The sequence below is a fragment of the Chrysoperla carnea genome, chromosome 4, assembly GCF_905475395.1.
Source record: "Chrysoperla carnea chromosome 4, inChrCarn1.1, whole genome shotgun sequence".
Lineage (NCBI taxonomy): Eukaryota > Metazoa > Arthropoda > Insecta > Neuroptera > Chrysopidae > Chrysoperla > Chrysoperla carnea.
This window is the reverse complement of record NC_058340.1, coordinates 76798698-76811754: the sequence shown is the minus strand read 5'-3', so window position 1 is coordinate 76811754 and position 13057 is coordinate 76798698. Positions and strand designations below refer to the sequence as shown.

Sequence of the window (13057 nt, the reverse complement as noted above, 5' to 3'; positions counted from 1 at the left end):
ATGAATGAAGGTCGTTTTAATCTCAGAGGTTGGGAAAGTAACCATTTAACCTCAACAACACCCAACAAAGAAGATAAAGAAGTGTCAGTCTTAGGGTTGCTGTGGAACTTAGGTAGAGATACCTTGCGATGCGTGATACCGGAGGTGCATTGTGAAACGATGACCAAGAGAACAATTTTATCGTGCACTCAACGGGTATTTGATCCAGTCGGGTATACATGTCCTGTGACCTTATATCCGAAGATATTACTTCAAGAACTATGGTCTTTGAAAAAAGGCTGGGACGAACCAGTTCCAGAAGAATTTCAAACAAAATTTGAGAAATGTAAAAAGCAATTACCTCTTTTGGGAACTATTGAATTGCCAAGATTTACTCATAGAGATCCGGATTCCCAATTACACGTATTTACTGATGCAAGTCAGAAAGCATATGCAGCCTCTGTATTTCTGAGAACGTCTAGTGAAGAAGGTATAACAATAACACTTTTGCGTGCAAAATTACGAGTCGTACCTATAGAGAAGATTACAATACCACGTCTGGAGTTGCTGGCATAGACAATAAATTATAATATAGATGGGAAAGTTGAACAGTTTTTACCATGTGAGCTCCAAAAACTTATCACTCCATTCAAAAGATGTCACTAAAGTAGATTCAAGCTCTTAACTTAAATATTATAGGCAATGAATACTACAAAAACGTTTTATGTATCACATAAACTTTCTTAATTTCTACAAACATAAAAATATAACCATAGAAACCATTTGATCGTAGTTACCTGGTCATACTTGACAGACTTTGATAGAAAAACTATTCTGAAATAGTGTCAGTTAAAATTAAAAATATTAAAATTAAAAGATGGTTTTTCATTGTTGTGTGAAAGCTTGTGGAAAAATGCAAAACGAGATTAGTTTACATATGATTCCTAAGAATTCTGAGGTAAGTAAAAGAATTATTAACTTGGGAAAATATCTTCTTGAAAGACTTAATTTTACAGCGATTTAAAAAATGGACGATAGCGATTGGTCGAACGGACATCGAATATTCTAAACGAGAAAACTATCGTGTCTGCGATTTACATTTCGCCGACGAAATGAAATTCCGAGTTTCAAGATTCAGTGGCTTTAAATATTGAAGAGGAACAAATCAGCGAATCAACCGCAGTTGCATTACCACCATGAACAGAAGATGCTGCTTCAGATAATGAACATACCTGAATTGAAATTAGGACATATTAAAAAAAAAATTATTGTTGCGGCCAAACACACGTTTTCGAACAATATATTCAAAATGCTTCGAGATAATGCATTCGTATTTACCTCAGTTTGCGTATTTGCAAAATCTAAAACTGTTAATTACAACACGGATGCAAACATTTTTTAGTTTTAATTTTAGTTGAAAGAAACACAATTTAAAATTTTTATTAAATATTTAAAAAAATTAGATATAAAAGTATAAATAACAATAAAAGATTAGTTGTTTAATAAATTTATTTTATAATTTAAAAGCGTTTTTTTTTTCTTTAAAATATTTATTTTTTGTTTTACTGTTTAAGTTTTTATGATTTGGAAAAAAGATATTTGATAGCATTTCAAATAAAAATTTTATACCAAAATATGTTCTAAAACAGTAAAACAAAAAAAAAAAGTAAAAATTTAAATTGTATTTAGAATTTGGCATTGAGTATTTTAAAAAAGGCGGTCAATTGATTGAAGCGCTATCTGGTGAACAGAGTGAGAACTAAATCTCAAGTTTCCTTGGTGATGATAGAGATGCCTATCTATAGTATAATATAAATATTTATTATCTATGGTTGCTGGCATGTTTTATGAGTGCTCGTTTGGTAAATTCAATAAAACAAGCTCTGGGTGATGAAAACATGAAGGTTTGCTGTTGGAGTGATTCACTAAATTCACTCTGGTGGATAAACAAGGATGGAGCTTGGACTAATTTTGTGTTGAATCGAATAAAGGAAATTCGCGCTTTAACAACTACAGAACAATGGATTTATGTGCCTGGCGAAATCAACCCTGCGGATCTTCCTTCCAGAGAGAAAAATGTTGAAAGAAAATGGTGGGAAGGACCCGCTTGGTTACGCCTTGCAGAGGAGCATTGGCCTAAGCAGAAGGAACTGACAGCTTCAGGATCTGGACAGGATGTAGAATCGATAAACCTTCAGCTTTGTGACATAAATAAAGATGACGAGGAGTTTGATCAGCAACTACTCAAATACTTTTCTACCTATCGAAGAATCTTAAGGATGGTAGCTTGGATGAGACGTTTTGTAAATAGTTCAAGAAGAAGCAATACCAGAATTGTTGGGGAACTTTCCAGTGAAGAGTGCATGCTGGCGGAGAAAACCCTAATACGTGGTGTGCAAGAGAAGGCTATTGCTGGACATCGTAAACAAAGTCTCACCAAAATTCGAATAGATAATAAAAACATTCTTCGAATGGAAACTAAAATTACAGAAAGAAAGGATTCCCATGACTTTTTGTATCCTATAGTGCTGCCGGAGATCATCCTTTAATAATAAGATTAATTGAGGAAGAACATCGTGGAAGTTGTCATGCAGGATCTCAAATATTATTTGGTGTTTGAAGAGAGAGGTTTTGGATAATGGGAGCTAAAAAAGCCATAAGGAAAGTGTTTAATAAATGTCTTCGTTGCAAAAGATTCTCTCAGAAACCTATAAATCCAGAACCAGTGGTTTACCGAAAGATAGAGTGGAAGATAGAGCAACATTTAAAGTTACAGGGATAGATCTTGCTGGCCCGTTATTCGTGAAGGAAGAAAAGGCTTTAAGGCGATTTATCGCCAGAAGAGAGAGACCATCTGTCATTTATACCGACAATGGCACTAATTTCTGTGGTGCGGAAAATAAATTAAGTGCCTTAGATTGGAATAAAATTACGCAAGAAGGTGATATTGTACACATCAGTTGGAAATTCAACCCTCCCACAGCCGCTTGGTGGGGCGGATGGTGGGAGCGGTTAGTACGTGTTGTAAAAGAGCTCCTAAGAAGAACATTAGGTAGGAATCATCTGAATTTTGAAGAACTTTCTACGGTGTTGTGCGAGTGTGAAGCCGTGATTAATTCACGTCCTTTAGCCTGTTGTTCTGGAGACTCGGATGAACTGATTCCCCTTACTCCTTCTCTGTTCTTGAGAGACTTGAAACAGGGAGGGGTAAGTGACATCGCTCATCTACATAAAAGAATACGATACCGTCATAAACTGGTATCTGATTTGAAACAGCGCTTCAGGAGTGAATATCTTGGATTATTGGCGAAGGAAGCTTCCAGCAAAAAGATTCCTTATACCTGCAAGGTGGGAGCAGTGGTTTTTGTAGGCGATGACCAACTAAAGAGAGTAAACTGGCTTTTAGGGATAATAACCAAGCTGCATCCAGGAAAAGATCAGGTCGTAAGATGCGTGTCCGTGAAGACAGCCAGTGGTATTTTGATAAGACCTATTCAACGGATATATCCTTTAGAACTTAATGCATTATCTCCAATTGTTACTGACACTCCTGAAGTGCAAAGCGAACGGCGAGACGAGGAAATTGTTGAGGCCATCGGAAGAAAGACCAGAGGAGACAGGCTTGTGAAGCGACCCCAGAAACTGGACTTGTTCAACTCTACAGAGTATTACTTATTTGAATGAGCTTCAAATAGGTCGGAGGATGTTGCTTCATGAGTTGGCTGCAAGGTTAGCTCTGGCGGCTTTAAATTTTTACTGTTGCGGAGTGTGCTGTGAAAAATAAATTTGAACGTTGTTGTAGTGCTTTTTTTTTGGTAAAAAAAAAAAAAGACTTTTGATATTATTTTGTGCAAAAGAAAAATAAAATAAAATAAATAAGTTTGTGCTTTTTGTTGTGAATTAAATATTGTTTTTTGAAGATAAATAAACTCGTTATTATTAACAGTATGTGTCACTTAAATGAACAAAAGACTTGCGAAAACTCGCTAGACAAAATATGAAATGCCCGTGTTGTTTAAGTTTACACAGTCTTGCGAAAACTAGTTAGACAAAATATGAAATACTGTGTTGATTAATTTTACTAAAGCTTGCGAAAACTTTAAAGTTTACAATAGTTAGTTAGACAAAATACGAAATGCCCGTGTTGATAAATTTTACAATAATCCAGCGAAAACTAGTGAGACAAAATATGAAATGCCCGTGTTGTAGAATTTTAGTATCGCCTTGCGAAATTTAGTTAGACAAAATAGGCAATGCCCGTGTTGTTAAATTTTACAATGGTCCCTGAAAACTCCCTGGACAAAATATGAAATGTCCGTGTTGTTTAATTTTAAAATAATCTCGCGAAATCTAGTTAGACAAAATATGGAATACCCGTGTTATTTAATTTTGAAATTATCTTGCGAAAACTAGTTGGCCAAAATAATTAATTAAAATAGACTGACGAAAACTCTCTAGACAAAATATGAAATGCCCGTGTTGTTTAATTTTAAATGGTCTTGCGAAAACTAGTGTACGGTATTGGACCAAAGCGGTCGATAAAAGTGGACTGTTAATAAAGGCGGGCGGATTCCACAATTTGCGGGTTTTCTAGTCCAATATTATACATAGGATTTTACGAATAAATATGCGGTGAATTAAAATAATACGAAAAATAAAATATTAATAATACGCCAAACTAAAATAAATTATCACAAAATTAAAACTTACCTAAATCATCAAAAAAAAAAAAAAAAAAAACATGTGAGATTCACAAACAAACACTTGGTATGAGAATGGTAAAAGGATTGGAAATAAGGATTTATTAGGATTAAGTTAAATTCATTTGTTTTACACACTAGTTTATTTTTCTAAAAGAAAGTTTAATTATGAAAAGTTTCGTATTATTAAGCGGTAAAATACTACCCTGGTGGAAAAAATATTTGAAGAAAGAATAAGAAGTCTTAGGAACTTTGAATTTCTCAACGTTTTCGGACTAGTCTAATTCAGAGTTATTCAGAGTTCTTAATACTTTTTTAAAGTTTCTAAGACTTTTTCAGAGTTTCCTAAGACTTATTAAGACTTATTCTTTTTTCAAATATTTTTTCCACCAAGGTATAATTTAGCGGTATAATAATTGTGATGTATATTTCGATTACTTGATCGAACTAACAGACGACCTGTGTTATAGGTCATGACAAATTCGGATTTTTGTACAGTTATATATAATGTATTATTTATTAATTAATTTTTTTGTAACAACAAATATCTACCTATGCTACCTAATAGTTCGTCCGATCCAAACTGTACTTTACGCCACTAAGTTCAATTGGGATTGAACATTCCCTCCGCCATGAAATATAATTTCATAAGTCAGGGAATTCAAATATTCAAAGCAAACAGAATTCTAAAATTGTAATTAATAATGTCCTTATTAAAGGAAAACGAAAAAAAAAAACAACAAACTATAGAAAAGAAAATAAAATAAAAAATGCGAGATTCTATTACTGCGACGGTAGTGGACAAATTTTTACCACTGGTCGTTTAAAGAGTCCTTGTTTCGTGCGAATCGAAACCACTCGAACTCTATTGTCCTTACCAGGAAAAGTTTCTTCTACAATATCAAGAGGCCATTTAAGGAGTGGTCCTTCATCTTGTTTTAAAACAACTACCGTGCCTGGCTTTAATTGGGCTGAGAGAGAGTTCCATTTTTCAGGGGTTTGCATAGTAGTCAAGTACTCAATACGCCAACGATGCCAAAAATCTTGTACCATTCTAGCTATTAGTTGAAAGCGGTCAAGTCGATTAAGCGGCTCTGCAGTCAGATCGGGTTCGGGTAGATTTTGTAACGGACTGGGCATAAGAAAATGGCTCGGAGTAAAGGCTTGTGGTGCAGTCGGATCCGACCTTAGAACACATAGAGGTGTAGAATTCAACAAAGCCTCAATTTGGGTTAGTAAGGTCGCCAGTTCTTCATATGATAGAAGCTGATTGTTCATAGCTTTATATAAATGCGTCTTAACTGAACGAACATTATGCTCCTAAATTCCACCGAAGTGAGGGGCTGCGGGAACATTGAACTTCCAATCTATTTTCCGAAGCGCAAGTTCATCCCATATAGTCCGGTTATACTCATCAGAGACAACTTAATGGTACAACTCATCTAAATTTGACTTGGCTCCATCAAAATTTGTCCCTTGATTCGAATAGAGACAAGCACATACTCAACGGCGAGCTAAAAAACGTTTGAACGCTTGTAAAAAATGGTTCGTAGACAAGGAACTGACTAGCTCTAGATGGATCGCTGCGAAGCTGAGGCAAATAAAAAGACAAATGTACGCCTATGTGATCTTTGCCCTGGTTTTCTACTAATACAAATATTAATAGGCCCAAGGTAATCTACGGCCGTATGATAAAATGCAAGAGTCTAGCACTCGAGGCGTTGGAACATCTGCCATAAGGGAAAAATAATTTTTTGGTTTTGATCTAAAACAAAAGTTGCAGGATTGTATGCGGTTGCGTGTAACTCCTCTAGCAGCGAGAACCCAATATTTCTGTCGTATGAGTGCTGTGGTCAGAAAAGGTCTGGTATGTAAATTTGAGCGGTGATAATGTTCAATAAGTAAATTTACAAACGGATCCTTTTTGGGAACAAGAAAAGGATGTTGTTGTTCGTGCGTTAATGTGGAGTTAGATAACCGTCCCTCCACTCTGAAGAGTTCATTTTCTAAAAATGGTCTTAATTTTCTTAAAGGCGAAGAACATTCTTTATCTAACTTTAACAAATTAATGGCTTCTTTGAAATCAATGGCATCTTCTAAGTCACTAGCGATGATACGGTCCTTTCCGATCAATAAATGCAGGAAACGTAAAATATTTACTGTAGTACTTCTAAATTACTTGCCAAAGTATTATCAATTGGTTTAATCGGCCAGTACACTCTATCCAACGATAACCAAGATGGCCCAGTTAACCAGAGTGGATGGTCTAAAAATTCAGATGGGAATAAACCACGAGATAACGGGTCCGCTGGATTTGATTGACCATCAATATGATACCACCTTTCTTTTGGTAATACTTCGGTAATCTTTGACACCCGATTAGCTACAAATGTTACCCATCTAGAAAGTGAAGCATTGAGCCAGCTTAACACCACAGTACTGTCCGAAAAGGCGTAAATTTCTTGAATGTGCATGCGAGAACCATAGGAATCTAATACAAATGATACTAATTTTGAAAGTAATAATGCTGCACATAATTCGAGACGGGGAATGAAAATGGTTTTTGAAGGTGCTGCCTTCGATTTGGCGCACAATAGCGAAACTGAAGCTTTACGGTTATGAGAAATTGTTTGCACATAAACTACACCAGCATACGCTTTCTCTGAAGCATCTGCGAATGCTACTAGAATTACTGAGCTATTTAGGAAATAATTTACGTGGCGTGGTATTTGAAAACCACCTAGGATCGGTAATTCTTCTATAAAGCGTGTCCATTTGGACACTATGCGAGCGGGTGGGATCTCATCCCAATCAAGGTTAAGAGGCCATAAGTCTTTGATCATTAATTTTGCGTACAATATAACAGGTGACAAAAGACCAAGAGGATCATAACAACGAGCTATAGTGGATAAAATGATCCGTTTAGAGCATTCACGATTTGAAATATTCACGTTGAAAGACAGGATATCAAGATGCGGATACCACTGAAGACCTAATATTTTTAATGTATCTGATTCAAACTGAATCATGTTTGTTAGACGTCGCTCGCCAGGGATAAGTTCTAACAACTCTTTACAGTTGGATGACCATTTTACCAAATCAAAACCTCCTGACTTGAATAAATTTACTATTTCGAAGTACAGTATTTTTGTTTCTTCCAGTGAATCAATACTAGACACAAAATCGTCGATATAAAAGTCTCTAAGTGCAGACTTGGCGGCCGCAGTAATTCTTAATTCTTATAATTCGAGTAATTCTTAAATTACTCGAAGCGCTATATACGGAGAAGTTTTAATACCGAAAGAAACTGTATTTAAATTATATTCATTAATCGGTTCATCCGGAGAAAACGCCAAAGTATTCGTTGATATCGTCTATGCGGTTTAGCCAAAATAATTTGACGATACATTTGACGAATATCAGAGCACATAGCTACAGAAAATAATCTAAAATTAAGAAGTATGCAGCGAATATCAGTTTGAAGCTTCGGTCCAGTATGTAAAATATCATTCAATGAATAATTTGACGATGTTTTCATACTGGCATCAAACACTACACGAAGTGGAGTCGAAGAACTCGCCTTGAAAACCGGATGATGCGGTATGTAATAAGAAGGAGCACCGAGATCATCTTCAATGGGAGCACATCCCATGACCACATAACCAAGACTGGTTTTAATAGCTGTTGGTGAAGATTGTAAAGTAATAGTTTTACCATTTGCGAATAAATATGGAAATAATTGTGCACCAATTATTCCATCAATAGGACCTGGTTGATGAAAGTTATCATCGGCAAGAGGCAAATCCTTTAAATAGGGAATCGATTCAATATGCACTGATGTCGTGGGCAACTTGTCCGTTATTTTATTCACTACCAATACTTGGATAGTATAAACTTTTGAGGAGTCATAACGTGAAGAAACTACTATATCAGTTTGTCCATGAACTGTACTCAAAGTTGATCCGATACCACTAACCGAACTGTATACTTTCGACATGTGTAAGCCTAAACGCCTACGACATTCCAAGATGGAGAACGACTTTAAAGCAACCTTTGGCGAGGCAGTTTGCTTCTCGAAATGCAACAGGGTGTGATGACGTTGTTTACATTTTGAGCACCTGGATTTCGAAGCACATTTAGCAATAAAGTGTCTCTCGCTCAAACAATTAATGCAGAGGTGTTTTTGTAACACCAAATTATATCTTTCGGAGGAGAGAGACTACCAAATTTAGGGCACCGATATACTTGATATTGATCGATGTCACTGCATATTATACATTTTGTGTTCGATGATTTAATCTCATCCTTCTTTACCATAAAATATTTAGTTTTAGAATAACAAGCGTTACTTTTTGGAATCGATAGTATTATATTATAGTATAGATTAGCGGTAGTATTTAAACTAGGGCGAGAGCGCGACAGTATTTTTACCTGCTCTTTTACAAAAGTTATAATATCTTCATACTTTGGTACAGGTTTACCCTTCCTGGTAATTTCAAACAGCCGAGAGGTTTCAGAATCTAATTTAGACAAAGATAAATATGCAAAAATAAAATTTGATAAATCTGGAATATTCAATTTTTGTAAGGCCAGTATGACGGTATCGAATTTTTCTAATAAATTCAAATACGTTGCGGATTCTGAATTGGAACACTTAAATTCGAAAATTTGCTTTAAATAATCAGAAACTAAAGCCCGCTTATCCTCATATTTATCAATTAAGGTCTGCCAGATAATTGAATAATTTTCTGATACAGGAAGGATACCTGAACATATAGTCAGTGCATTTCCTTTTAATTGGTTTCTATCGGTGTTTTATAATTCTAAATTATCGTTAATCATGCTTTTGAAGCATTGATCAAATATAGGCCATTGTGCTATTTCTCCCGAAAATGTGGATAGTTCCAGTTTTGAAAGTGATAAAAAAATATTGTTATGGGTAAAATGTTCTCAATAAATAAACTGTTTTTAATTAGTAAAATAATGAAATAGTATTTATAAATTTGACGATTACACTTGATAAAACAAAATACATATTCTTTTTATATATTAATGAAACATGTGCTCTTATATTCTTTATTGTTCTACACACAGTACAAACTAGTCTTAACAACGACCAAACAAAGACTCTCAATAATACACTATATAAACTGTTAATATATACCATGCTTTACATTCTAAATTAGTACATTAATCAAATAGTATGTTGTGCTGCCATCTGTTGATTGACAAATCAAACTATATTTGAATTATTAATTTATATCAACAGAAAGCCTTGGTAATGACCTATGCGGTTAAGGATTAACTATTGGCAATGACCGCAAAGTTCCTCGAAACTATCCAAAGCTTGAAAGTCAGGTCTTGAAATCTTGATCCATTTTCATTTGAAAAGCATTAATGGAATCAATAATTTCTGCAAAAGACTGTCTAGTTGTATGTAAGCTTTCGTGTCTTTACTAGCATCGTAAAATAATTGAACTCTGCGGAAAAGAGCTTCCTTTTTGGCTGTGAGCAAGGTTAACTGTTGTGCATCCTTGCTTGCCATTTTAAAATGCAATGAAAATAACCAAAATGATAGAAAATTCGGAAATATTTACGATTTTAACGCGAAAATATTTTTCAAAAATAGCGGTAATTAAAATAATGATTCTATCTAGGGTCGAAGGTCCAAAATGTACAGTATTGGACCAAAGCGGTCGATAAAAGTGGACTGTTAATAAAAGCGGGCAGATTCTACAATTTGCGGGTTTCTAGTCCAATATCATACATGGAGTTTTGCGAAAAAAATATGCGATGAATTGAAATAAAAATAATAAGAAAAATATAATATTAATAATACACCAAAATAAAATAAAATATCAGTTCCATGAACCTGGAACAGCCAAAGTTGCACAACCAGGTAAACAATACGGGGCTAATTAGTACTCGATTATTACTAATTAATTACCCAAAAATTGAATTTATTACTCCATTTTTTGTAAAATTAACACTAGTTGTGCTGGCTTCCACCGAAAGCTAGCACAACAGCTTCAAAAAACTTCGTATTGGTACAAAAAATTAAAAACTCATTTATTACTAATTTATTACCATAAATTTTAATTTATTACTAATTAATTACCGAAAAATTGAATTGATTACTCCATTTAAAAAAAAATTAACACTAGTTGTGCTGGCTTCCACCGAAAGCTAGCACAACAGCTTCAAAAAACTTCGTATTGGTACAAAAAATTAAAAACTCATTTATTACTAATTTATTACCATAAATTTTAATTTATTACTAATTAATTACCGAAAAATTGAATTGATTACTCCATTTAAAAAAAAATTAACACTAGTTGTGCTGGCTTCCATCGAAAGCTAGCACAAAATTCAGGGTTCGAAAATATCCGATATTTATTATAAATATCAAAATATCGGATATTTTGATATATATCCGATATATATCCGATATATATCCAAATTTTGATATTTAAAAAAAACTAAAATGTTTTAAAGGTTTTACTTACTTAGACACTTCAAATCAGAAAAATGAAACCAAAACATAAAATATTCTTCTAAATCAGGCAAAAGCAATTAAAAATAATAAAATTTTTATAAATAAAAATCAACTTTAAAACAAAAAACAATTTTATAAATTGTTATCAGTCAATGGCCGTACCTGCACTTAGGCAACAAAACAATAAACATTACAAATAATAACTCTAGAGTGTAATCAGTCTTTTAATTATCAAATCAGTCATCAGTCATTCGTAATAAACTGTTAATTATCCCATAAAAAATTAAAAAAATGTCGTTTCATAATTGTGCTTGGTTTGACTGCAAGGAAGATAAAGCTAGATCATCTTCCAATTCTGAATCTTACTTAAACTTACTCTTTAGTAACGAACTTTTTCTGACACGACACGATTTGAGCTTAGTATTAGTAGGTTTTAACTCTACTCTAATGCCATCAAAATGGAGGAAGTAGAAATACGGTAACAATCGCCAAAAATTACTAAATAATATTAAATTATTTTAAATCATTTTTGTATTGATATATATCATAAAAATTCACGTGATATATATCGGATATATATCGGATATATATCATGATATATATCCATTGATATATATCCTCGAACCCTGAGCACAATAGCTTCAAAAAACTACGTATTAGTACAAACAATTAAAAACTCATTTATTACTAATTTATTACCATAAATTTTAATTTATTACTAATTAATTACCGAAAAATTGAATTTATAACTCCATTTAAAAAAAATTAATACTAGTTGTGCTGGCTTCGACAGAAAGTTAGCACAACAGCTTCAAAAAACTTCGTATTGGTATAAAAAATTAGAACTCATTTATTACTAATTTATTACCAAAAATTTTAATTTATTACTAATTAATTACCGAAAAATTGAATTAATTACTCCATTTTTAAAAAAACTTGTTGTTACAGGTTCACGAGAAAACTTGGACAATTTTTAATTACTATAGAATTTTACAAGTAATAAATTAAAATTTATGGTAATAAATTAGTATCGAATAAATGAGTTCTAATTTTTTATGCCAATACGAAGTTTTTTGAAGCTGTTGTGCTAGCTTTCGGTGGAAGCCAGCACAACTAGTGTTAATTTTTTTTTAAATGGAGTAATCAATTCAATTTTTCGGTAATTAATTAGTAATAAATTAAAATTTATGGTAATAAATTAGTAATAAATGAGTTTTTAATTTTTTGTACCAATACGAAGTTTTTTGAAGCTGTTGTGCTAGCTTTCGGTGGAAGCCAGCACAACTAGTGTTAATTTTTAAAAAAAATGGAGTAAAAAATTCAATTTTTGGGTAATTAATTAGTAATAATCGAGTACTAATTAACCCCGTATTGTTTACCTGGTTGTGCAACTTTGGTTGTTCCAAGTTCATGGAACTTTAAATATCATAAAATAAAAACTTACCCAAATCACCAAAAAAAACAAAAAAAAAAAAAACATGTGAGATTCACAAACAAACACATGATATGAGAATGGTAAAAGGATTGGAAATAAGGATTTATTAGGATTAAATTGAATTAATTTTTTTCACACACTAGTTTAATTATTTTAAAAGAAAGTTTAATTATGAAAAGTTTCGTATTATTAGAGGTAAAATACTATAATTTAGCGGTATAAAAATTGTGTTATATATTTCAATTACTTGATCCAACTAACAGACTGTGTTGTAGGTCATGACAAATTCGGATTTTTGTACAATTATATAAAGTATTATTTGTTTATTAATATTTTTGTAACAACAAATATCTACCTATGCAAATAATTATATGAAATACCCGTGTTGTTTTATTTTACATATTCTTGCGAAAACTAGCTAGACAAAATTTAAAATGCTGTTTTAAT

The 13057-nt window shown here is 33.0% G+C and overlaps 1 protein-coding gene across 1 annotated transcript; it reads left to right on the top strand.

Moving 5' to 3' along the window:
* Window positions 1-555, top strand: LOC123298961. Its single transcript, XM_044881062.1, has one exon. It carries the CDS (start codon window positions 1-3, stop codon window positions 553-555), a length of 555 nt encoding a protein of 184 aa, XP_044736997.1.
* The last annotated feature ends 12502 nt before the right edge of the window (window positions 556-13057 follow it).

What these genes read in the sequence shown, in the direction of transcription:
- LOC123298961 (XM_044881062.1), top strand. Translation starts at nt 1, where the DNA reads ATGAATGAAGGTCGTTTTAATCTCAGAGGTTGGGAAAGTAACCATTTA.